This window comes from Amblyraja radiata, chromosome 26 (assembly GCF_010909765.2).
Source record: "Amblyraja radiata isolate CabotCenter1 chromosome 26, sAmbRad1.1.pri, whole genome shotgun sequence".
Lineage (NCBI taxonomy): Eukaryota > Metazoa > Chordata > Chondrichthyes > Rajiformes > Rajidae > Amblyraja > Amblyraja radiata.
Genome location: NC_045981.1, coordinates 24,717,100 through 24,730,208, shown reverse-complemented (window position 1 = coordinate 24,730,208; position 13,109 = coordinate 24,717,100). Strand labels below are relative to the sequence as shown.

At 44.2% G+C, this 13,109-nt stretch overlaps 1 protein-coding gene across 2 annotated transcripts in view; it reads left to right on the top strand.

Annotated features, from left to right (window-relative positions):
• The first annotated feature begins 419 nt into the window (after window positions 1-419).
• Window positions 420-13,109, top strand: part of tsen54 (tRNA splicing endonuclease subunit 54) — a 30,352-nt gene continuing 17,662 nt past the window's right edge. Inside the window, exons 1-6 of one of the 2 annotated variants that reach the window (XM_033044508.1) lie at window positions 420-811; window positions 4,630-4,794; window positions 5,697-5,760; window positions 9,451-9,534; window positions 10,956-11,054; window positions 11,940-11,992. In XM_033044508.1, the coding sequence (XP_032900399.1) occupies window positions 753-811; window positions 4,630-4,794; window positions 5,697-5,760; window positions 9,451-9,534; window positions 10,956-11,054; window positions 11,940-11,992 (524 nt within the window). In that variant the 5' untranslated portion in view covers window positions 420-752. Of the gene's footprint in view, window positions 812-4,629; window positions 4,795-5,696; window positions 5,761-9,450; window positions 9,535-10,955; window positions 11,055-11,939; window positions 11,993-13,109 lie in introns of those variants that run through there. The other variant, XM_033044509.1, reaches the window with a different exon arrangement.

Below are 13,109 nucleotides of genomic sequence, written 5' to 3'. Positions count from 1 at the left end.
GGAAATCCTTTAAAACTGAGATGAGAAAAACTTTTTTCACACAGAGAGTGGTGAATCTCTGGAACTCTCTGCCACAGAGGGTAGTTGAGGCCAGTTCATTGGCTATATTTAAGAGGGAGTTAGATGTGGCCCTTGTGGCTAAGGGGATCAGAGGGTATGGAGAGAAGGCAGGTACGGGATGCCGAGTTGGATGATCAGTCGTGATCATATTGAATGGCGGTGCAGGCTCGAAGGGCTGAATGGCCTACTCCTGCACCTAATTTCTATGTTTCTATGATCGATGAAACAATCCGAATTATGTAATTCTTACACTGTTCCTACGTCCAGAATGGATTTGGACTCAGCACCAGTCTGAAGAAGGGTCTTGACCAGAAACGTCACCTATTCCTTTTCTCCAGAGATGCTGCCTGTCCCACTGAGTTACTCCAGCATTTTGTGTCTATCTTCGGTTTAAACCAGCATCTGCAGTTCCTTCTTACACCAGCAGATAAGGGACGTTGTGTAATGAGACACTGGGGCATTAGGAGCTGGTGGAGCATAGTGATTCATGTCGGGTGGATACAGGCAAAGATTATACTCCTCTAGTATCTTTGGGTACAGGCGGGACCACAGTGACGCCGCGTCCCAGCGCTGATTACGCAAGGCAGACCGAGCCCGGAAGAAACACTGAGCGGACACTGAGGCCGCAGAAGGTCTGTGGGAGGGTGATCCGACAGAGGGGAGACGGCGTGGGTCCGGGCCGAGTCGAGTTGATGGAGGCGAGCGGGGAGCAGGTCCGGAGCGTGTGGAGCCCGGCTGGGCGCACGCTGAGGTAAGGCCCGGGGCCGGCAGGGAGGCCCGGGGGTGCGGGGTGAGGGATCGGGCCTGAAGGCGGGTGGGGGCCTGGCTGGGCACGGGAGGGAGGGAGGGAGGAAGGAGGGTCGGGGCCTGCGGGCGAGGGAGGGCCCAGGGGCAGAGCGGTACCAGGCCCCGGCTGGGCTCCCGTTGCTGGGCAGTGGGTCCCACGGCGAGACACTGTCGGGCGGTGGAGAACGGCTGAGGGTCGGACACGGTTGAGGGAGGATGCAGTCATTCAGTGGTCGAGAGGCTGGGATTAGTAATCGCGTCAATAACGTTCCCCGGACCCCCAACAAACTACTTCCCCTGGACTCCAATGTAGTTAGATATGTGTCTGAAAGCGTCAGGAATTAAGGACCAAATAAAGTCCATTGTCTTAATAGTTGCACGTAAGGTCACCGGGTGATAGGGCTTGATATACGGAGCCGCTCAATCCATCTGGAGGACATCGCAGCTTCCAGTATATGTTAATACATGAAACGCGTACTTTCCTACCTGTTAAAAACCGCCAAAATTGTGACTTTTTGCGCTGTAAAAAAAATGTGGAAGTCGGGGTAGCGTGAGAAACTTCAGAATTCCAATTGTGAAGCGAAATGAAGGTAAAGAGAAGCGAGAGCTAAAGGGCCAACAGCAGCTAAAGTGCTTGGCGAACATTGGCCGTGCAGATATCCGTGGAAAAGTATGCTATTGAGATGTATATTTTGGCAAATAATAAAATGTCCTGACAGCTTAAATACCCACTCCCTTTCAATAGGATATTGTCAATTTGCTGAGGTTGATTATGTCCAATTAACAGCTAATGCCATTCCTCGGCTTACATCTGAGTAGTGTAATTCAAAACCCACGTAAGGTTTGTGATTTTTTTTAATGATAAATTTTGCTTCAGAGGCGTTTTCTTTTTGTATGTAAAAACCCACTTGAGAACCATGGGCGATTTTAAAATTTTACAGCCAGATTTATCACTTCTGAAACTTTTTAGATGCCAAAGGAATCATGAAAAAACACAAATAATGCCTTACTTCTATCTACCGTCATTTCTCCTCACTTTTGGAATTCTGAAGTAGGATAAATGTCTCTCACGCTGATCCCAATTTCCATAATTATTTACAGTGCAAAAATTGACTATTTCAGCGAGCTTTAACGGGCCCACTACGCTGGAAACAATCGTCTGTGCTTACCTGCAGTTCATCGCGTGTACTCCAGTTGGCGTAGCGTAAAGGATTTGAGTATAGGAGCAGGGAGGTTCTACTGCAGTTGTACAGGGTCTTGGTGAGACCACACCTGGAGTATTGCGTACAGTTTTGGTCTCCTAATCTGAGGAAAGACATTCTTGCCATAGAGGGAGTACAGAGAAGGTTCACCAGACTGATTCCTGGGATGTCAGGACTATCATATGAAGAAAGACTGGATAGACTTGGCTTGTACTCGCTAGAATTTAGAGGATTGAGGGGGAGCTTATAGAAACTTACAAAATTCTTAAGGGGTTGGACAGGCTAGATGCAGGAAGATTGTTCCCGATGTTGGGGAAGTCCAGAACAAGAGGTCACAGTTTAAGGATAAGGGGGAAATCTTTTAGGACCGAGATGAAGAAAACATTTTTCACACAGAGAGTGGTGAATCTCTGGAATCTCTGCCACAGAAGGTAGTTGAGGCCAGTTCATTGGCTATATTTAAGAGGGAGTTAGATGTGGCCCTTGTGGCTAAAGGGATCAGGGGGTATGGAGAGAAGGCAGGTACAGGATACTGAGTTGGATGATCAGCCATGATCATATTGAATGGCGGTGCAGGCTCGAAGGGCCGAATGGCCTACTCCTGCACCTAGTTTCTATGTAGCAACAGTACGGGTCATGGGTTGTGACCCGACTGCCGTGCAACCTCCCTATAGGCACAAAAAGCTGGAGTAATTCATTGGGACAGGCAGCATCTCTGGAAAGAAGGAATGGGTAACGTTTCGGGTCAAGACCCTTCTTCAGAGTAGTCAGGGAAAAGGGAAACGAGAGATATAAACGATGGTGTAGAGAGATAAACACCAATGAATGAAAGAAATGCAAAAAAGTAACGATGTTAAAGGAAGCAGGCCATTGTTAACTGTTTAAGAAAGAACTGCAGATGCTGGAACAATCGAAGGTAGGCAAAAAATGTTGGAGAAACTCAGCGGGTGAGGCAGCATCTATGTTAGCTGTTTGTTGGGTGAAAACGAGAAGCTGCTGCGACTTGGGTTGGGGGAGGGAGTGGGAGAGGGAATTAAATGGTTACTTGAAGTTAGAGAAATCAAGACGTACCATTGGGCTGTGAGCTGCCCAAGTGAAATATGAGATACTATTCCTCCAATTTGCGTTTAGCCTCACTCTGACAATGGAGGTGACCTAGGACAGACAGGTCAGTGTGGGAATTGGAAGGAGAATTAAAGTGTTTAGCAACCGGGAAATCAGGTAATTTCAAGAGTGAGCGAAGGTGTTCAGCGAAACGATCGCCCAGTTTACATTTGGTCTCGCTGATGTATAAGAGTCCACACCTTAAACGATGGATACAGTAGATGAGGTTGAAGGAGGTACAAGTAAACCTCTGCCTAACCTGAAAGGACAGTCGGGCTCCTTGGACAGAGTCGAGGGAGGAGGTATAGGAGGTGTTGCATCTCCTCACACTAACACATCTTCCCATCTCCACCCCTTCCGCCTTCTGCAGAGACTGTTCCCTCTGCAAGTCCCTGGTTAACTCTTCCCTTCCCACCCAAGCCACCCCCTCCCCCGGTACCACAGGAGATGCAACACTTGTCCGAATACGTCCTGTGTGGAGAGAAAGAAATTGATGGCAATATGGAGAGAATAAAATGACATTAGCTGGCGGTGCGGACTCGATGAGCTGAAGGGTCTGTTTCCACACTGTATCTCTAAACTAAACTAAACGAAGGTAGACAAAAATGCTGGAGAAACTCAGCGGGTGAGGCAGCATCTATGGAGTGAAGGAATAGGCGACGTTTCGGGTCGAGACCCTTCTTCAGACTAATGTGGGGGGTGCTGAAGAAGAAAAGAGGCGGAGACAGTGGGCTGAGGGAGAGCTGGGAAGGGGAGAGGAAAGAAGGAGAAACAGGGACTACCTAAAATTGGAGAAGTCAATATTCATACTGCTGGGGTGTAAACTACCCAAGCAAAATATGAGGTGCTGCTCCTCCAATTTACGGTGGGCCTCACTCTGGCGATGGAGGAGGCCCAGAACAGAGAGGTCAGATTAGGAATGAGAGGGGGAGTTGAAGTGCTGAGCCACCGGGAGATCAGGTTGGTTATTGCAAACCGAGCGGAGGTGTTGAGCGAAGCGATTGCCAAGCCCTCGCTTGGTCTCATTGATGTAGAGCAGCTGACACCTAGAGCAGCAGATGCAGTAGATGAGGTTGGAGGAGGTGCAGGTGAACCTCTGCCACACCTGGAAAGACTGCTTGGGTCCTTGGATGGAGTCAAGGGGGGGGAAGTAAAGCGACAAGTGTAGCATTTCCTGCAGTTGCAAGGGAAAGTGCCAGGAGAGGGGGTAGTTTGGGTGGGAAGGGACGAATTGACCAGGGAGTTACGGAGGGAGTGATCTCTGCGGAAAAACTAAATTAGTGTGGGGGTGTAAATGTGTGCTTAATGGTTGCCTTAGACTTGGTCAGCTGAAGGGGGTCTTTGCTTGCCCTCTCTCTGGTCATCAGTTACATGGAGAATAATTGAAACATGTCTGCAGATGGCACCAACTGAGTCAAATGGGTACAAAACCAACTAGGTGCTAAGGTCTGCTTTTCTTTTAATGTTCCTCATAAAGCACTGAAGAGTTATTTTTAGCACGATCCCGGGATCACAAGATTCCCCAGCGGACCCATGGTCAGAAGGACTTCATCCCAGATAACTCTGAAGAGCAAGCAGAAAGGTTGCGGTTGTGTCAAGAGGAACAGTGGCTGCTACTGTCTGAAGAGCGAGTGGAGCGACTGTAAGTACTGCTGCTTATTAATCAGAAATATCAGAGTTCACAAGGGAATATGTGTAGTTATCAATAATCAAAGATAACACTTGGCTGATGTATCTTACCTGACATCTATCTTGGGAAAGGGCCAGTTGGAGAAGCTTCTTTTCACTGGGAACTTGGTGCTCTCGCCCCTTGTAGTTGTGGAGAGGGTATCTGTTCAACCTTGAATCTGGTCCTCTGCTAAGTGTAGTTGGCTAATTATTTGTGTGGAACTCCTGTGAGGATTCATTAGCATGGGATAAGACGCTATAGTTAACAATATTTTTAGATATATTCGAGTTATAGAGTATAAATAAGTTGCAGATTTAAATTACCTCTAAAGGGTCTCCCATGAAATGTCTCTCCCATCAAATGCCTTAAAGGGCAGATATAGCACATTTAGCTGCAAAATTGCACTCTACACCAGGGCAGAACCAGCCTGGGTTAGATACCAAATAAGTCTCCTACTTAATGCTTCTTCACAGTTGTTCCAAATTATTATGCTAATTTAGTAATCTTAGTTGCATTATCTGATAGGGCGTCTTTACCTACACTTGGAACCAATTAATAATCCTGGTCATAAGGTCATGTGATAAGAGCAGAATTAGGCCATTCTGCCCATCAAGTCTACTCCACCAATTTAATCATGGCTAATCTATCTCTCCTAACCCCATTCTTCTGCCTTTTCCCCATATCCCTGACACCTGTACCTTTGGTAACATTTGAGAGCTCTGTATAGTTTGATATGTAGATTACAGGATTCTTGAATAAATCGTGGTTAATAATAGCCTCTTTAAAAAAAAATTGAGCCAGCATATTATTGCTGAATGTATTGGTTTGCTTTGTGGAAAGCAGCTGCATAAAATTGTTCTCTTCATTTTGTGTAGAGGGAGCCTGGTAAAAGCACAATGGAAACCACAGGAAGGCATCGTAGAGCTGAAGTCCAACGCAGTGAGTTTAGCTGAAGCAGAATGCTCTTATTTAAAGGGGTGCCAGACGATGCAGCAAAAGGGTCCTGAACTGCATTTTGGACTCCAAATATGCTGCTCAGGTGTTTTTTGAGGCTGTGATTCAAGGATTGGTGGTCATAGATTGGCCTTGTACTGTGATGGGTATGGGGACATTGGAGACAGGAACTTATGGATCAGGGAACTGGAAACTGGGTCTGCTGCTGGCAGTATTGGAAACCAGCAAACGGACCAATGGGGACTGAAACTCATCGTGTGAGATCACAGGGTTGGCTGTGGTTCCATCAAATGGGGGTGAAGATATTATTAATTTGGTTGAGACTGGAAATGATTTGTGGGGTCAAAGAGGAAGAGGGGAAATTGGTGCTGTGCCAGTGGGGCACTGCCCATAATAGGTCAAGAAGTGACTTGGAAGGTGTCCTCATCCAGTTCTGTTCAGGAAAGGCCATGTGAGGCAATGTGTACCTGAAGTTGGCCTGCTTGTGGAGTGTGTGGTCCAAGTTCTCCCACCGTGCTCAAAAAGAGGTACCGCATGGGGAATAGTGACAACCCTTGGACCTTTTGCATTGAGGCATGTCTGACTTGCACCAGGAATTGCCCAGTCAAGTTTCCAGACTGACGGCAAATGACCCCAAAATGGCAACTTGATTTAATTGCACAAAATAATAGTTTCCAAATGTGGAACGGGGAATCAAGAGAACAGTGCTACGCAATTGAATTTCTATGTCAGAGTTTTTTTACTTTCGTTTTAACAACATTGGTAACTAATTTTTGGGGAAAGCATACTTTCCATCAATCATCCAATCTTAGATCGGTAGGGGGCGCTGCACTGGCAGCGCCTGTCGGCAGCGTGTCCGTCTTTTTTCAACTTTTTAAATTTTTTTAGTATATTTAAAAGTGTGTTTTTAATGTTTCCTTGTGTGTTATGTGTGGGGGGTGGTGTGGGGGGGTAAGGGGGAAACCGTTTCGGCCGCCTCTTCCATGGAGAGGCGACTTTTTCAGGCCGCCTCCCCCGTGGCCTAACAGCATGGATCGGCGCCGACTTTCCCGGAGACGCGCCCGGAGCTTCAGTGGCGGGCACAGCGTGGACTCTCGGCGCGGAGCGGGTGAGACCTCGCTGGAGGGGAGCGCTCCGTTACGCTGGCCCGCGGCAGCCGGCAGCCTGAAGCAGCGGTCTGCAGAACTCCAGCTGGTGCGGCGTCTACAGCCCGGGATCTCACGTGGAGGACCCGGGGGGAAGAAGAAGCTTCCACCACCGGCCCGCGGCCGTCTTCTACCGCGGGTCCGGCATGGACTTAACATCACCCCAGGAGGGGAGCTTCGACCGCCGGCCCTGCAGACTGCGGTGCTTCCGGCTGCGGCACGGCAGGTACTTTAAAACGTTGACCGCCGGCCTGCGGCCTACACCAGCCTGAAGCCGCGGTCTCTGGTTGGGAAGAGCCGATCCTGGACTCACCTTGACTTTGACTTTGTCCCTTACCATCTGGACGCCCGCAGCAACGGCTGTGGAGGGTGGAGGTCCCGACCACGGGGGAAAATGGAGGAGGACTGGCCAAGCTCTGTGCCTTCCACCACAGTGATGAATGCTGTGGTGGATGTCTGTGTAAAATTTTAATGTGGTTGTGTTCTTTATTATTGTACCGCTGCTGGCAACCCAAATACCACCGACCTTGGTTGTGTGGCAATAAAATTATTTCTATTTCTATTATCCTAATGTATGGGGGTGTGCAATTGAATGTACAACCAGCATTTAATGAGTTTGTATTCATTTTCAATTGATGTTTTATTTTAACCAAAGGTGATGAAAATAAATATATAGGCTATTTAAAAAGAACTTGCAAAGAAAGATGAAAAGGTACAAAAACACAGAAAATGCTATAAAGACTAAGCAGGTCAGGGAATTGCAAATAAAAATAGAATCAATGTTTCCAGCCAAAGAGATACTGACTGACTTGCTGAGTATTTATAGCATTTTTTGTTTTTGTTTCAGATTTCCAGTATTTGTAGTTTTCTTGCATTGCCAAACCTCAGCCCCAGTAGCAGAGTCTCTAATTTTAGAATGCATTTGATGAGGTATCACATCAAATGGTATTGTTGAAAATGAAGGCACATGGTGTAAGAGGTAATGCATAGGTGAGGATAAAAGATTGGGTGACCACAAATAGTGGAGAGTCGGCATAAATAGGTATTTTATGCTTGGCATGATGTAATGAGTGGTATGCCACAGGGATCAGTGCTGGGCGCTTAACTATTCATATTTCTATAAATGATTTGGATAAAAACATGAAGGTGTGGTTGTTAAATTTGCCAATGACACAAAGTAAATACATTATGAAGAGGACGTGAGGAGGCTTCAAAGTGTAAGTAAGTGGGAAAAGATCTGACAAATGGAGTAAAATGTCTGAAAATTTAAATTGTTCATGTGGCAGGGAAAAAAAATCAGAAGTCTATTATCTCAAAGGTGAGAGATTGCAGAACTGAGACTGGAGTCTGGGGGCCCTAGTGCATGATTCGCTAAAGGTAGGATGTTTTCTGGAATGATTTGGTAAAATACAATTTCAGCAAGTGATTAAGAATTTGTGATTAAGATTATTATTGTTCATTGCTTGGGGAGTTGAATACAAAAGTAAGGAGGGTATAATTCAATTATGCAGGGGATGGGTGAGATCACGTCCAATGTATAGGGGAGGGAGGTTATTAATGCAAATAGTTCAGAAAAGGTTTGCTGGATGGCTGGGCTTATATCTGCTGTACTTTAGAGGACTGAGGAGACAATTGGAAAAACACATGAGCCTGGGGTTTGTAACAGAGTTGATGTGGGGAGGTGCTTCCTTTTGAGGAACTATGGGTTACTGTTAAAAACTTTGGGGTCGCCCTTTTTACTATGGGTGAAGTGAAATTCTTTCTCTCAGAGCATTGAATTTCCAGAACACACTTCGAAGAGCAGTGGAAGCAGAATATTTGAATATTTTAAGCCAGAGAGACATATTCTTGTTAAGCAAATATGTAAAAAAAGTTACTGCAGTTGACAGGAATGCAGAGTCGAGGCAACAATCAGATCAGTTACAATCTTATTGAACGGTGCATCTGGCACGAGTAATTTAGTGGCCTGCTTTATAATTTGGAAGACAGATTTTTAAACCCTAACCATTGCTGCGCTAATAACCTGTGTACTGAATCTGTAACCTCTTCAATTCTATCAGATGTCAGCTATGAGATTTGGCTGGAAAGTGGTATTTTATCACATTCTTCCATAAACTTGCTAAATGGCGCTGGTGTCTGTAGGTAGCATGCTTTTGAGTTTGTCCCTTCTCCAGAGATTAAACTGTGCTGACATTGCAGCGGCCAGGTGCAGTGGTTTTGGAAAGTTAAACCAAGGTCCCATCTGCCCTCTTCATTCCACAAATCTAATGATTTTTTTTTCCTAAAGTACTGGTCAATATTTTCCCCTCAACCCACTTCAAAAAATAGGCTTCTGGACTACCTCTTGCCTGTTTGTAGGATTTTTTTATTACATTAAATGTTTGATTGTTTTTTTTTAATGTAATGAAGTTGTTGTAAAGAACTTTGAGATGTTGTGAGTTTATTTTATTGATATCATTAGTATTGAGAATAGCATTTCTCTGCCATGTTTCTTCTTCATCTCTCCACCTATTTCCTTAATTCTATGCAGGGGAAATTCTGGCACACCATGGGACATGTGGAACAAGGCAAACAACTGCTATATCCAGAGGAAGCACTCTATCTTCTTGAGTGTGTGAGTATAGGCAGCACCATACATGTTGAACTAAAAAATTTTAAGTTCACATTTAAAGTTACTTATCAGCCTATAACATTAGTTAGTATTCTTTGTTAGATCTCGATAAAGGTGGTGTGTTTTAATTGAGTAACAGATAGGCTTGGATGCAAAGTCCAATGAGGTGGGATTGGCAGGGGTTGAAGTTTCCCAGCAACAGATTGTTTCTTTAGGCCCCTCTCTAAAGCAACCTTTCCTCTTGAGCCATTTGAGTATGTCTTTGTGCAAGCTCGGTGTGGATAACAGGTTATTTCATAATTGGCTATGCCAAGAATTGAAGGCTGAGAGCTTGATTTTCATCTTGCTCAAGTTGGTCTCTATGGAGAGTGTAGGGAAGAGTAAATGTCAATGTAATCCACAAGGCTATTTGTAAAGTTGAATTGGCTACACTTGTAGGTCTGAACAGTAGGATTAAGGTCCATATGTCGCTAAAATCCTCCTTGCCAGTTAGGTACGTGGGAAGAGTCCCTCTCTCGAGTGACGAGACTAGCACTTTGAGTTTCATCAAATGCCACACTGGCTGGTCAGTCTCCAGACAGGGCTCTGCGTGGTGCCAGATCTGCCTTGCACAAGTATGTGTCTCATAGTTCTCCCAGTGCAAAAGAGTTGACTTCAAGCTGGTCATTGCTGTTATGCTTCAGCTACTTTAAATGTGGGAATCTGTGAATGTTCGACTGGGAAGTCATTCAGAAAAGCCTGCAAGAATTGCTATTTCTGCACTGGTGACAAGCGGGCAGGAGCAGTGCAGAGAGAAATCTACCCGATCCCTGCAACAAAAATGTTAACTCCAAGAGCTTGCTTGTACGGGATACTTCGATCTCACACACAAAGCAACCACTTAGGTGGTTACCATTGTGCTGTTAGTGGGACAGGATTCAGGGTAAACAAGACTTTTGTTTCCCCTTTTAGAATCTGGATTTGAAATTGTTCTCCATCCAGGCCACAAGGAAACCAAAACAAAATGTGTTCACTTCATTGTCTCTTGTATCTCTGTCTCTATTTGACACCAGGTTGGCCTGTGTAGAATCTGTGACTGTTGTTCTTGCAGTTCTTAAAATTGAAGTTTTTTTCCTTGATTTAATTGGAACTTGAACATATTATTTTCCAATATCTGTCCCATATTTGCCTGGTCAAAAAAGTCAGGTTAATGTTCCAAACCATTTAAAGGCAGTGGTAAATGTTACTGGAGAATTTTAACTGGGTGCCAGTTATGTTGGCTTAAATTCATATCTTTACTCTGTGTGATGACCCTGAGTCTAATTGACCATTCGTCTAAGAATGTTATGTCATCCTGCTGTTTCCTTGAACAGATACAGAGTACCTGTTGTGTTGCCAATAAGACCCTTTGCTTGCATAATACATGCAAATTTCCTGTCTTTCAGGGGTCCATACTGCTATATTACAGAGATCAGCCACTGTCCATTCAAGAATCGTATGAAGTTTTACTGACTTCGAGAACTATTCCATTGCATCATTATCAGGTACTGAAAGTGACCAAAATTCCAGCATTAACTCTGGGTTTTAAGCACATCTGTTTGCATGTTGTGCTGCCGATCAGTGCAAGTTCAAACTAACTGCAGCATGAAATGATTTTTCTCTTGACTTACTGTGGTGGCAACCTTTGGTTTCTCTTTGGTGGTCAAGAAGATCTTGTGGCACACTTGCCTTATTAGTCAGAGTATTGAGTATAGAAGTTACGATCGAAGGTAGACACAAAATGCTGGAGTAATTCAGCAGGACAGGCAGCATCTCTGGAGAGAAGGAATGAAAGTTACGATGTTATGTTACTGTTGTACAAAACATTGGTGAGGCCAAATTTGGAGTATGGCATTCAGTCTTGGTCACCATATATATGAAAGATGTTGTTCAGAAGGAAAGGGTGCAGAGAATATTCACGAGGATGTGGCCAGGACTCAAGAGCCTGAGCCTTAGGGAGAGGTTGAGCAGGATAGGACTTTACTCCTTGGAGCAGAGGAGAATGAGAGGTGATCTCATAGAGGTATATAAGATCATGAGGGGATAGAGTAAATGCACAGTCTTTTAAACATCTTTCAAGTATGCAGTTGTATAGACTTAATTCCTCTTGGCAGAAATTACTGTTCTTATAGAAATAAGACACATTAATAAATCTGAGGGCAGCACAGAAATGCAGCAAGTAAAGTTGCTGCCTCATAGCTCAAATTCATTCTATTCTGACCAGTGCTGTTTGTGTGGAGTTTGCATGTTCCCCCTGTGATCCTCTGGGTTTCTGCTTGGTTCTCTGTTCTCCCATCACATCCCATAATGATGTTTAATCCACTCCACATAACATTGGATGGATTTAGTGTTTTATAATTATCTATGAATTTACTTCTTTGTTTCTATAGGTTTACAGCCATCTGAAAAGATTGGGTTATATTGTCATACGGTTTGATCCCAGGTAAATGTTTCTCTGTCATTGTTCTGTTATCTCACATGCGCCCTTTTTGACTCCGTTTATTGCACTATTTCTCATCCAAACATTTTGTGGAATAGAACATAGAAAATTAAGTAAAAGATGTTTTAATGAATTGGCCACTCTCCTTTTAAATCTGAGTTTGTGCTTTGTTGTTGGGCTTTTAATGAGACAATATGGGGTGATTTTGAACATAATACCCCACCTGTTTAGACAGTTCCAGATTCCTATTTTCTTCCTATACCTCTGCTGTAACACCATCACCTAATACCTTAAATTTGTGACACCTCTGACAAGTAAAATCTCCTTGCTCAGGCCACTTGCAACTTATGTACATCAATCAAAAATCTGCACCATGCCCATTCTAAAGAAAACAGCATCATTCTTGCCTACTTCTACTTGTAATTAAACTTTTACAGCTTGACAACATCTCAAAAAATGCCCTTTTCCCCACTCTGGGACTAAGTTCATCAACCATCCCCTTTATCTCCTTACAACTATTTGCGTTCCTTTTATAATATGTATACAGTACTATAGTACGATAATACTAGATATTGAAATGCTAGAGTACTAATTTAATGCTATTGTAACATGATTTCTATATTCAGTACCTTTGTAATAATGAAAGTATTCCAAATGCGGCCTTACCTGCACCTTATAGAGCCTCAGCATTACATTCCCTAGACATGCTTGGTTATCTCGCGTGCATTAGCTCACAATTCTTGCCTTCACCACTTTTCTGCCCAGGTGACTAGTCATTGTTTCCTTTTCAGAGTCAAATGGTTCCTTTTTTCTCAACTTTGGGGATAATTTTCATATAATCTGTAAATTTAATTAGGCTTAATCATACAGTCAGTGTGGATCAATGAAAAGGCAATATTGTGCGATTATAGGAGTTCTTCGAATATGTAAGGGTACACCAATAGATATGGTGTACTTACATTTACAGAAGGCTCTGGATAAGGGTCCTCACAGGAGGGCAACAACGTTACTACCAATTCCATATGCACTAATGTACTGGCATGGATTGAGAATTGGTTAACGTACAGAAAGCAAAGGGTGGTAATAATTGGGTCCTTCTAAGATTAAATAGATGTGACCG